This window comes from Antechinus flavipes, chromosome 3 (assembly GCF_016432865.1).
Source record: "Antechinus flavipes isolate AdamAnt ecotype Samford, QLD, Australia chromosome 3, AdamAnt_v2, whole genome shotgun sequence".
NCBI lineage: Eukaryota > Metazoa > Chordata > Mammalia > Dasyuromorphia > Dasyuridae > Antechinus > Antechinus flavipes.
The window spans coordinates 592,727,366-592,740,694 of record NC_067400.1 but is presented as its reverse complement, the minus strand read 5'-3'; the positions used below and the strand labels follow the sequence as shown (position 1 = coordinate 592,740,694).

The following is a 13,329-nucleotide window of genomic DNA, read 5'->3' as shown; positions in this document are numbered from 1 at the left end:
TACTGTGTCTTCAGCACTGGGGATCCAAGAAAAGACAAATGCGGTCTCTTTGTCCTTAAGAGTTCACTAATGGGCCCGTTAATATGCTAACAGCTATGCACAAACAAGCTTTGTGTAGGAGAAAAGGGAACAATATTGGAGAAGAAGGCTTTGAGGAAACTGGGAAAAGCTTCTTATAGAAAGAAGGGGGCTTTACTGAGAGTGAAGGAAGCCAGAATGCAGAGATGAAGAAGGAGAGAGTGCCAGCGAAAACACCCAGAGTGGGAGCGGGAGGGTCTAGGAAGGAACTGTGAGGAGGCAAGGAGGCCGGGGTCACTTGAATGCGCGCTGCCTTGAATTGGATCTCCCGCGGCAGTTCGCAATAGCTCCCAGCTCCGCAAAGCCGACCCGGCTAGCTTCCCTCTCCGCCGACCTCCTACCCCTCCCCTCCCCCACCGCCCCGCTCCCTCGCTCACCCTTGGGTAGCTTGGACGCGTTGTCCTGGAGCCAAGAGAAGAGTTGGGCGAACCCGCAGTCGCAAAGCCACGGGTTACCGTCCAGGCGCAGGGTCCGAAGGGAGGGCAGGGCGGCCAGGGCGGCCACGTTGAGGCTCCGGAGGTCGTTATCGTTGAGCTCCAGCACTTGGAGCGACTCCAGGCTCTCGAAGGCGGCCTCGTCCACGCCGGCCAGGCGGTTGTTGGCCAGGCTGAGCTTGAGCAGCTTCCCGGCCGAGCGAAAGGTGCCGGCGGCCAGCTCGGTCAGGTTGTTGTAGCTCAGGTCCAGGAAGATGAGCTTGGCGGAGCCGCTGAAGGCGCCCTCCTGCAGCGAGCTCAGAGAGTTGTTTCGGAAGTCCAGGTAGACTAGGTCGCCGTAGAAGATGAAGAAGTCAGCCGGGATGGCCTCGATGCGGTTGTCGGCCACCAGCAGCTTCCGCACGTCCAGGGGGAAGGCGCTCGGCACGCTGGGCAGCCCTCGGGCCCGGCAGTCCACGGTATGGGAGTCCGCGCACACACAGCCCGCCGGGCACGCGTGGCCCCGAGGTGCAGACAGGAGGCAGGAAAGGAGGCAGAGGGCGGCGGCAGGCAGCAGGGACGGCGGGGAGCCCGGGGACGGCCCCATCCTGGACCAGAGCTCCTGGAGGGCTGCGGGAGATACGGGGCCGGCCCCAAGGCCGGGACCGCTCTCCCTAGGTTAGGAGAAGAACATCTGGCTTCCGCCGAGGGAGCGCACCGTGTCTGTGCGCGCTTCTCTGTGTGCGTGCGCCTCGGTGTGTGCGTGCGCCCCTGTGTGCGCGGCGCGTGGGCTGGGTGGCCGGGTGTGCGCGTGTGTGCTTCCGTGTGTGCGTCCGTCTGGGTGCCAGCGTGCCCGGTGGTATCCAGAGATCACATATCCTTGAAGCTCAAATAGCCGGCGGCTGGGGAAGGAGGAGCGGGTGGGAAGGGGGTGGGGAGCACAGGGAGGATGAAAAGCAGAGGAGGAGAAAGGGAGAGAGGAGAGGAGGGAGGGAACTGCCAGACGAGAATTCGTACTGTTGCGGGGAGAATCGGGTCGGGAGAGACAGGAGGGGTAAGGGGACTGCGTTATACCAGTGGATTTGAGGAGCTGCTCAGATCCACCGGGACTGATTCCGGGGAGGGTGAAATTAAACCTGCCCCTGTGATTTGCTTATCCGCTCTCTGGGAATAAATGGGGGTTCTGGGGATGGAACCCGGACATCTTCCGAGGGACCATCCAAGATCTGAATAGTTTCCCGGAGCTCCTTCCTTCCCTCCCTCCCCCTTCCCCAGAGTTCTGAGCCTGTAGCATAGCTCCGATGTGACTGGATCGGGGAGGACAAAGAGGCTGGAGGGGTGGGGTGGCGGCGGTGGATGGCAGTTGTCGCGATTGGGCTGAACGGAGACCAGGAATCTTGAATTCCGGATCTGCCATCTACTACCTGTTTGACCTTGGGCAAATAAATTCATCTCTCGGACCCTCGGTTTCCTTCTCTGTCAAGTGAGGGAAATGCCTCCATATCTCTCTCTTTGCAGCTCTTCTCATTAGAATATAAGTTCCTTTAAGAGACAGAACTTGGTTTTGTCTTCTTCAAATTCAATATAATACAAATACAATATAGTCAAGATTTATTGAGTGCAGGGGCAGCTAGGTGGCGCAGTAGATGGAGCACCAGCCCTGAAGTCAGGAGGATTTGAGTTCAGATTTGCTGTCAGACTCTTAACACCGCCTAATTGTGTGTCACTTAACCCCAATTGCCTCAGAAAAAAAAAAAAAAAGAATGCCTGCTCTGTGCCAGGTAAGCTCTAGAGATACCAAAAGAGGCAAAAGACAGTCTCTTCTTGAAGGCAGAGTCTTCAAGAAGCTTATAGTCTTATTTAAGACTATATATAGATATGTGTACATATACATAGTCTATAATCTTTTTACATCTATTTTAGACTATCTTTTATAGTCTAAAGGGGGGAGACAACAAGTGAACAGAAATATACAAAGCAAGCTATTTACAGGATAACTAGGAAATAATTAACAGGCGGAAGGCACTGGAATTAAAGGGGATAGGGGAAGGCTTCTTATAGAGGTGAAGTTGTTTATCCTTTGTTTTAGAAGAGAACCAATGACATCGCTGGTGACATCTTGACTTTGAGTGAATTGTTTTTAAGTGAGGCAGTTACACAAAATTGTCAGCTTTACTCTCTCTTCTAGAATCAAAAGTCAATGTCAAGATGCGGTGGATGACCTTGGCATCTTCAATGTCTGATCAAGTTCTAAGTGCTCCACAGGAAGGTGTTGAAATTATCAGCTCTCATCCATCTATTCCACCAGAAAGTCTTCATTCACTTGGGGTAGAAATACCCCAAGTCACTAACAGGTTTCAGGCCTGTCAATTACCATCAACCTGATTTAACCTGTCTGCAAAGATGGGAGTGGCTACAAATGCTATGACTTCTTGGAGCCACCATCCAAAATGGTGATGGGAGGGATACCAAACAGATCCATAAAGGGCTCCTACCAGAAATGTTAGTCCTCCCTAAACGCCCCATACATCCCTATTGGGATGTAGCTTCGACTTAAAGGAAGTCAGGGAAGTCAGTAGTTGGGAGTGGAAGAAGAAAATCATTCCAGGTATAGAAGAATCTGATTTTTTAAAAAAAATCTCAGCACATAGCATAGAAATACTTATTAACTGATTGATTCTATGTTCTAAGATCCCTCTCACCTAAATATGAGACCCTGAATCTTTAGAGTTCAAAACTACTTCTATGGTGACTGAGGCATAAGGCTGTCATATTTGAATGTGGGGGATAGTTTAACTGGGAGTTCGTAACCATTTTTGTGTCACCCCCCCCCCTTTTGGCATTGATTGGTGAATCCTAAGGACTTCTTCCCAGAAAAATCTTTTAAAATATATACATACATGGGGAAGTTAGGTGATGCAGTGAATAGAGCATCAACCCTAAAGTCAGGAGGACCTGAGTTCAAATCTGGCCTCAGACACTTAACACTTCCTAGCTGTGTGACCCTGAGCAAGTCACAACCCCAATTGTCTCAGTATACACACACACACACATACACATACATATATAAGTGTGGAAATATGTTTAGAAGAATTGCATGTGTTTAACCTATATTGTATTACTTGCTCTTTAGGGCAGAAAAAAGAAAGAGAAAGAGAAAAACTTGGAACACAAAGTTTTGCAAGAGTGAATGTTGAAAGCTATCATTGCATAAAGGTTGTTTAAAGATGCTAAGTAGCCAAACTCAGAGATTGGAGACAGGATGGATTAGAAAGCTTGGTGAGCTTCAGCTTCACATCATTCTATGTAAACTAGACAATATGGGTTTGTTTCATTATCCTGATAATGGGAACTGAATGAATTTGGTTAAAATTCACATCATAAATATTAGCAATTATTATTATCTCTGTTTCTCTCTGTCTCAATGTTTTTCTCTTCCCCCTCCCTCCCTCTTACTCACCCAAATATTTTTTATTCCATTGTTTTCTTTTTCTTTGGGGTTTATTCTGTACTTATTTCTCTTGAATAGTTCATATCCCTCTAGTAGAATGAATGTGAATTCACTTAGGGAAGGGCCTTTCTCACTGTCAGCACCAAGCATAGTTCCTGACACATAATATTTAATAAGTGCGTACTGATTTTTGACAAAAAAGAAAATGATCTTTGCATGTATTTTGAAAAATAAAAAGCTAGTAATTCAGTTTCAATTGATCAAAGATGGACAGAAGCAGCTACACCCAGAGAAAGAACACTGGGAAATGAATATAAACTGCTTGCATTTTTGTTTTTCTTCCCGGGTTATTTATACCTTCTGAATCCAATTCTCCCTGTGCAACAAGAAAACTGTTCGGTTCTGCACACGTATATTGTATCTAGGATATACTGTAACCTATTCAACATGTAAAGGACTGCTTGCCATCTGGGGGAGGGGGTGGAGGGAGGGAGGGGAAAAATCAGAACAGAAGTGAATACAAGGGATAATGCTGTAAAAAATTACCCTGACATGGGTTCTATCAATAAAAAGTTATTTAAAAAAAAAGGAGAGATGGAAAGGAAAAAAAAATAAAGTATCTCACTCTGCAAAAAAAAAAAAAGAAAAAAAAAGAAAAAGAAAAATCTATTATTATAAAAAATAAATAAACATATACATAAAATTAAAGAGGAAAACAATTATATTGAAATAGTTTTCAAAATATTTAAAACAAAAAGAACAAATTTATGGATTTCAGGTTGAGAACTCTTGGGGCACATCACAGAGTCATAGGTTTAGAGCTAGAAAGGACTTTATTCCAAAAGCATGTATTAAATACCTGCTGTGTTTCAGGCATTGTGCCAGGTGCTAGAGATACAAAGTCACAAATAAAATGGTCTGTGCCTTCAAGACACTTACCTTAGTCACATGGCTTCTGAGTTAGTACAATTATATCTTTGTAGCTGGAAGGGTCTTTAGAAGTCAAGATCCAATTCTCTGATTTTACTGACTAGGAAACTGAGGCAAAGATTGGAAAACAGCTTGTTCAAAAATCACACAGGGAATTAAGTAGCAGTGTCAGAATTTGAATCCAGGACTTTAAAAATCCAAATCAAAAATTTACTTGTTCTACTCTAAGCTTTAGAGGACCCAAAGATAATAGATGAAGTCACTCAGTACAATCAAATAATTCTCCAACTAGGAAATCTGCCTTTGTCTTGACTTTTAGAAAGGAGCTAGATGGCACCATAGTGTGTAGAGCATTGAGCTTAGAGCCAAGCTCTCCTGAGTTCCAATCCAGCTTCAGACATTAGCTGTGTGAATCTGGGCAAGTCACTTAACCCTGTTTGTCTTAGTTTCCCCATCTGTAAAATGAGCTGAAGAAGGAAATGGCAAATCACTCCAGTATTTTTGCCAAGAAAATCCCATGGACAGTATGGTCTCTAGGTCATGAACATCATACATGACTGAACAACAACAATTCAAAAATTTTGGGAAAATGAGGACTGGGAGGTGGAGGTAGCATAGGGGTGTATGCATTTCCCATGGAGGCTCTTTGTACTCTCTTGGAATCATGGGAGCTCTCTTTAAACAATTCGATAATATTGAGATTGAGAAACTTTGAGATTTTAAAGGAAACAGAAGCCTTGGCTAGGAATCAGAACATCTAACTCCCAACTCTCGCACTAACTATATCTATGACATGGAGTAAATAGGAAACAGCAGAGTTTGTTGGAGAAAACACTGACATTTGATTCTGATGACCAAAGTTCAAATCCTTCCTCTGATAGTTATAACTCCTATGAACTTGGGCTAGTTACTTTATTCTACAATTACATGTAAAAATTTTAAACATTCATTTTCTAGACTTCTCAGGGAATTAAGGCCCTGACCTTTTTCTCTCTCCAAGATACACAGTGTCCCATTGCTCAGCAAGGCCACTGGGCAGCCAGGTCATAACTTTAGGCAGTCTTTGGCACCAAGCCAAAAGGAAGACATGAAGGTAATGTCTGCCTGAGATCCCTACAAGGGCCACATGGAATAAACTTTCTTCAGATAGACGAAAAAAATTGTCCAGGATTTCAGATCATTTGGGAAATGAGGCTGACCCCTCCACTTAGCAAGAGGACACATAAACTTATGGGATCATAGCTCAGGAACCCTTAGAGGCCATCTGTCTAATCAGCTAAGGAAACTGATGCTCAGGAAGTTGAAATGACTCACCTAAAGTCTCACAGGGAAGGGGAAAGTAAACAAGTATTTATTAAGCACCTGCTGTGTGCCAGCATTGGGCTAGTCACTTTGCAAATGTCTCATTTGATCACAAAAGCAGGAAGCAACAGTAGTAGAATTTGAATTCTAACTTTCTGACTCCAAATGGTTTCTCACATACCTAGGACACCAGGCTCTTTTCTCCAGATAAGTCCCCCCCCCCTTGCTGCTAGGTTCCTAGATTCCTTCCTTGATTTGACCTCTACAGATCTGGGACGATGATCAGTTCCTGGCCCAGCCTGTCCCTGTTGTTTTACTCTCCTGAAGAGCCTAAAAGCAGAAAAATCTTGCATGACAGTTGGTGGATACCATATGAAAAGAGAATGGAAGGATTTTTAAAAATTCACTGGAGAAATGGTGGATTAATTAGGAGTCAGACAAAGTGCAGGCAGGTGGCAGTTTGAACAGATCCTGCTCTGCCCCCACAGTTCTGCTGAATGACCTTGACCTCACCTATGGCCCTCTCCCCTATTGCAGGAAGAATACTACCTCAGGTCTCCCTCTTTATTTATAGTTTTCAAAGCATTCTACATGAGGGGTGTCTCATTTGACCTTCACAGCAGCCCTCGTGAGGTAAGATCAATAGTTGCTGTTCATTCATTTCAGTCAAGTCGGATTCTTTGTGACCTCATTTGGGGTTTTCTTGTCAAAGCTATTGGAACGCTTCAACATTTCCTTCTCCAGCTCATTTTTCAGATGAAGAAACTAAAGAAAACAGGGTAAAGTAACTTGCCCAGTATCACACAGCTAGTAAATGTCAAAGCCAGAATTGAACTCAGGAAGATGAGTCTTCTTGACTCCAAGCCTGGTGCTCTAGCCATTATGGCACTACCTACCTGTCCCTGTGTGATATTAGTAGCCCCATTTTACCTATGAGAAAAATGAGATAATAAGCTACTTGTTAAGTGACCCACTGTTATTGGTTATTTGAAGCTCCATTAGAATTCAGGTCTTCATTGTGATGGAGAGAACCATCTGCATCCAGAGAGAGGACTATGGGCACTGAATGTGCATCACAACATAGCATTTCCACCTTTATTGTTGTTGTTGTTGTTGTTTTTCTCTCATTTTTTCCCCCTTTTTGATCTGATTTTTCTTGTGCGGCATGATGAATGTAGAAATGTGTTTAGAAGAATTGTACATGCTTAACCTATAATGGATTACTTGCTGTCTAGGGGAAGATAGAGGAAGGGAGAAAAATATACAACACAAGGTTTTGCAAGGATAAATGCTAAAAACTGTCTTTGCATGTATTTGGAAAAATAAAAAAGCTACTATAAAAAAGAATGCAGGTCTTCCTGACTTCAAGGCTGATGCTCTAGGGATTTTCCCTACTGACTGGGTACTATCCTGAACACCCAATTGCCCTCAGTTTAAGTCCTTGGTCTCACTGCCTCCCCCAATCTTGCTTTTCCTATCTTCCTGTAGATAATTTTCAGTGCATGTTAACATGTGGGGGTTAGCATGTATGTGTGGGCACATGCTCATGCATGTCCATGCACTTGCCTTTCCTTACAGCTGGTCTGGAAGAGATTAGGAGTAGAAATCAGGAGGAATGGCTTCCATATTGGACTAGCCATTATGTCCTTAAGGGCAAATGCATAGGCTTTTAGATCCAGAACAGAAAACTCCCTCGAATATGCTTCCCCAACTTCTCTTCTTTTCTTTCCTTTTTCTTTTTCAGGGAATTGGGGTTCATGTCTTGCCCAGGGTCACATGGCTGATAATTGTCTGAGGCTGGATTTGAACTCAGATCTTCCTGATTCCAGGACTGTTTGCCTTATGCATGGTACCATCTAGCTGCCCCCGATTGCTTTAATTTAAAAAGAAGAAATTAGCACTATAGAGAAATAAGAGGACATGCCCAGGGGCACACAAATCACATCTGCAGAGACAGAATTTGGAAGTAGGCCTTCTGACTCCAAATTTAGTACCACATATCTGATCCTCTGAGCTGCAGTTTACTCATCAGTATAATGGGGCAGTATATCAGCTCCATGCATCTCAATGTGTGTGATAGTCATATGAGAGAAGTTGTGTGAAGATTCTTGGAAAAATACAAAGTCCTGGAAAGGATTAATTTGGCTTTGTCCCTTTGGCAAATTCTCTGTGACACACAGAATGTCTTTCCTAAAGGGATTCCTTGGGCATAAACATAAGCACAATGACCAAAAAGATCACTTGAATTAAACTAGAGAGGCAGCTTAGAAGAGTGAAAAGAGTCCTGGACTGGGTTCCTGCCCCAACTGAAACACTTATTTATCTGTGAGATCCCCAGCAAGTCACTTTGATGTTCTGTGCCTCAGTTTCCCCATCTGTAAAATGTGGGGGTTGGAATCAGTAGCCACCAAGGTCCCTCCCATTCCTAAATCTATACTCCTGTGAGACTCAGCTGAAGGCTGTTCTCTTTTCAGATGAGGTGTGCTAGACCCTTAGGCAAATGTGACTTCATCACCTCTGTTTTTCCCTTGGCAAGAAAAATATAGGGCAAATGACCTAGTGAAGGTCACATCATGAGTCAGTGGCGGGAGCTGGAAATAGAACTCCAGAATTCTAACTCCCCAGCAGATGCTGTCAGCCTTATTCTCCCCTCTCCCCTAAGAAATGAACTTTGTCTGATTTGAGAAAAAAATATTTTACCATGAAATGAAATAGGGAATGGAGGGCAGTGGACCCCAACCTCCCCGCTGCTCTAAGTACAGTAAGATGTTATTTACCTTAGGATCACAGATTTAGAGCTGAAAGAAACCTTAGAGGACACTGAGTCTGTTCCCCTTTATCTTACAGATGAGGAAACTGAGGCAAAGTAATGTGATTTGCCCGAGGTCACAGAGACAGGATATGGAAGTGGAAGGATCTGAGTCCAGGTCCTCCTGATTTCAAAACCAGCATCCTCTGTTCTTTAGAATGTGCATTTACAGAGCTATAGAATTCAAAGCCAGAGCACATCTAGTTTCTTTGACTCATTTGATAGATGACAAAATTAAGATGTAGGCCATTTAAGAGATTTGTCTAGTGTTATACAGATAGTAAATAGTTTAGATAGGATTCTATAATCTAGAACTTCCAAACCCACGTTCAATGCTATCTCTCTTATACCCCTTCATCTCTAGCTCACTGAAGGTGTAGGAATGGAAGGAGGGCAAATGTCCAGGGAATTTCTCCCAGGATTATCCTGATTTCATTTGTCCCTGGTACAGAGATGGCCATCCACAGGTGCACAGTGGGAGTTTCCAGCTTCTGGGATTTGGCAGCTTGGCTGCCTACTTTAAGTACTCTCCTTTTCCATTCAAACTACACACACACACACACACACACACACACACACACACACACCCCAATCCCTTGCTTAGATTAACTATGTAGACAGGGTAATAAAAGCTATGAGAATCTAACTCCTAAGAAGGAGTAGGAGGAAAATAGAAGTGGAAGAAGAGGAAAGGGGGAAAAATATTAGAAGGGGAAGCATAGGGAGAAGGAGAAGAGGAGGAGGACTGAAGCTGTGATTTCACTGGTACAGGAAACTACCTATTAGGGCAAGATGGGCACTTCTCTACAATTTTCAGTCTTAGAGAGTTGCTTTGAGAGAATAGGAAACTAGCCTCATATCACTCAGCCAGTATGCATCAATGGTAAGGCTTGAACCCAGGTCTTCCTGGCTCTGAGACTGGCTCTCTTACTGGCATGCCATTCCATCTCTTATATAATAACAAGAACTACTACTATTAATAAGTTCATATTTATATAATCCTTTGAAGCTTACAACACACTTTACAAACTTTAACTCATTTGATTTCACAACATCCTTGTGAAGTAGATGCTATTTATTCTCTCCCTTTTCCAGATGACAAAACAGGATCAGAAAAGTTCTATGATTTACCTTTGGTGACACACATGGTAAGTGTCTAAGGTAGGATTTGAACCCTTACTTCAAGCTGGTTTCGTCATTGAACTATTGAAGAACTCATAGATCATAGAGTTGGGAGAAACTTAACTCTATCAGAGCAGAAAGAATACAGAACAGAATATCAGACATGAAGGATCCTTCACTTAGATCATTTAAAACTGGACAGGATGTTAGGGATGGTGTAGACCAGCTGGATTGTTCTATACTTGCAGAAACAGGCCTACTATAGTGAGACTCACAGATGGTAAGTTGTAGAGTTGGAATTGATCCCAGGTAGTAATAGCTTTCAGTAATATTCCTGCTTTTTTTCCTCTGGATTTCCCATTGCTACCCTCACTCAGGCTGCTTTTCCCATCCTGCTTTCCCTGGCTTGCTACAACAAGAAAAAAAATCCAACCAACTCTTTTTCCATGGTCATAAATAGTTCTTCTAATCCTGGCCAGCTGTCTGGTGAATTATGCCCAGGGTCAGTGAGGGGAGGGGGCAAGAAGTCGGGTTCCTCATAGCCCAGTTCCACTCAGCAAACAATTTGGGTTTCTGATATATTCAGAAAGATTTTAGAGCTACCAAGACAAAAATGAGGCAATTCTTACCCCTCAAAGAGCTTACATTCTCCTGAGAAGATACAATGTGATCATAAAAGAAAAAACGAAGTATCTAAAAAGTAACACAATAAAATGAACAAGATACAGCTTCTTTCCTCCTGGAGTTTTATTTTCTGTTGGGCAATTAGATAAGAGAGCCAGACAGGAAGCTAAGCTTGATGGGATAAAAAGATAGACCAACAACTGAGCATTCCCTCAAGGAATTCACATTCTAATGAGGAGGAAAACAAGCAAATAATTAAGTATAAATAAAAAATTGTCTGGATAAACTGGAGCTCTCTCTGAGTAAAGACACTAGCAGTGGCAGGGAACTGGACAATATCTCCTGCAGGAGATGATGTTTGTTTGAGCTGAGTCTTTGTCGTTTTTAAATCATTTTTTCCAGTCATGTCCAAATTGGTTTTCTTGGCAGAGATACTGGGGTGGTTTGCATGTCCTTCTTGAGTTGATTTTATAGATGAGAAAATTGAGGCAAAGAGAATGAAGTGACTTGCTCAGGGTCACACAGCTAATAAGTATCTGAAGGAAACCAAAAGGTGAAGAAGAGGGAGAACATTCCAATAAATGGAAGACTTCCAGTGGAAAGGCACAGAGGGGAAAAAAGCAAAAAGCCCTGAATCACTAGATCAAAGATGGAGGGAAGTAGGAATCGGGTGGATCAAGTATTAAGATATAAGAAGACTGGAAGTGTCAGGGGCAGGTTATGAAGGACTTTGAATGCCAAGCAAAGAATTTAATATTTGATTCTGGAAAAAATTGGGAGCCAGTGGAGTTTATTGAATGGAGGCGATGTTGATGGGGTCAGCAATAATTATAATACCAAATTGAACATTATCAATGCCTGATAGAAATAGAAAATATTATTCCAGATGTAGATAGGGAATGAAAACTTCCATATTAAGGAAATAATTCAAAAGCATAAATCTTATTAAGCATCCTTCTCATCTAAGGGAAATTATATGTGACAAGTGACATTTCTCAGCCATCCCAGATAGCCATTCATTTTGCAATGATTTCTTGTTTTAATTTTTTATTTTTTGTGAGGCAATTGGGGTTAAGTGATTTACCCCCACACAGCTAGTTAAGTGCTAAAGTGTCAGAAGTTGGATTTGAACTCAGGTCCTCCTGACTCCACAGTTGGTGCTCTGTCTACTAGGTCATTTATCTGCCTTTAATATAGTATAGTATAGTAATAGAATTCTTATAGTATAGATCTCCACCAGAGTTCTTATTCATTGTCTCATTGTGGTGAGCAGGTGACCGAGTTCTGTTTCCTACATACAACTTTCTATATCGTCCCTATAGGCCTTTACACAAGCCAAACTCTATTCCTAGAACAGACTTCATTCTCACCTTACCCTCTTAAAATCTAATCACTGTTGCCAGCTTCCATATGAGTCTTTTCTTGTCTCCCAATTGTTCAAGCTCTCTCCCTCCTGAAATTACATGACATATACTTTGTATTGTATTTATCTCTTTTACCTCCTCTCTTGTCACAGTAGAATGTAAACTCTTTGAAGCAGAACTGTCCATTTTTTGGTCTCTATTCCAGTACCTATCATAGAGCCTAGCATTTAGTAGATGCTTAATAAATTCTTGTTGAATTAAATCAATTAAAAATAACTTTTTCATTTTCAAAATATACACAAAAATAGTTTTCAACATTCACCCTTGCAAAACTTTGTGTCCATTTTTTTTTTCCATCCTTCACCCTAACTCCTTCCCCTAGACAGCAAGCAATTCAAAATAGGTTAAACACGTGCAATTAAATCAAATTCTTGAAGGTAAAAACACAAGCTTTGGTAGGCTTTGCCAGACCAGAATGTCTTCAAGAAGGGGTTGTACTGATAAATGTTTAACAATTAGACTCTTAGAAGAAGAAAAATTGTATGCATACATATTTAAGATTAAGCTGCAATATTAACACTTTATTAAATCTTAGACAATCAACAAAACAACATATCAAGTCCTGATTTGTAGTTATCAGTGATTACCGAGGGAGAAATATTCACACTGGAAATTTTCAGCTTTTGCAAGCTGGTTAGAGCTGGCTCCAGCATATACTTCTTAGAATGGGCCTGGTGTGACTCCTTTCTATCTGTCACCTACACATCAACCTAGCTAAGGTCAAAAGGCTAATGGTTAGTTTTACAAGATTGTAGATTTAGAAGTGGAAGGGACCTTAAAGATTATCTAGAGAAATCCCCTCCTTTTTTATAGGGGAGTATGGGTACAGAGAGGTAGGCAAGTGTCCCACCTGAGGTCACACAGATACTAAATGATAGAGATAGGGCTTAAATCCAGATTTTTAGACTACAAATCCAGTTTTCTTTTGGCCATACCATACTGCCTACAGTGAATAGATTTTTTTCCCATCACTCTAGATATTGAAGACTAAGGCTTAAGGGCTGGGAGGTACAGGAGGAAGCGCCTACACTGACTATATCCTTCAGGTTGTGAAGTGAGGATTCCAAGGTGCATTGATCCCCAGTGTGCTAAATAGATCCTCAGTAAGCTGCAAGTCTCTGAAAGTATCAGGATTTTAATTCACAGGATTATAGCTGGAGAGCTGGAAGACCCACC

The 13,329-nt window shown here is 42.6% G+C and overlaps 1 protein-coding gene across 1 annotated transcript in view; it reads right to left on the bottom strand.

Moving 5' to 3' along the window:
- LRRC38 (leucine rich repeat containing 38) overlaps nt 1-1,339 on the bottom strand; it is a 50,657-nt gene extending 49,318 nt beyond the window's left edge. Inside the window, exon 1 of the mRNA XM_051988512.1 lies at nt 456-1,339. Coding sequence (XP_051844472.1) covers nt 456-1,098 — 643 coding nt within the window. The 5' untranslated portion in view covers nt 1,099-1,339. The remainder of the gene's footprint in view (nt 1-455) is intronic.
- Between the last annotated feature and the right edge of the window lie 11,990 nt (nt 1,340-13,329).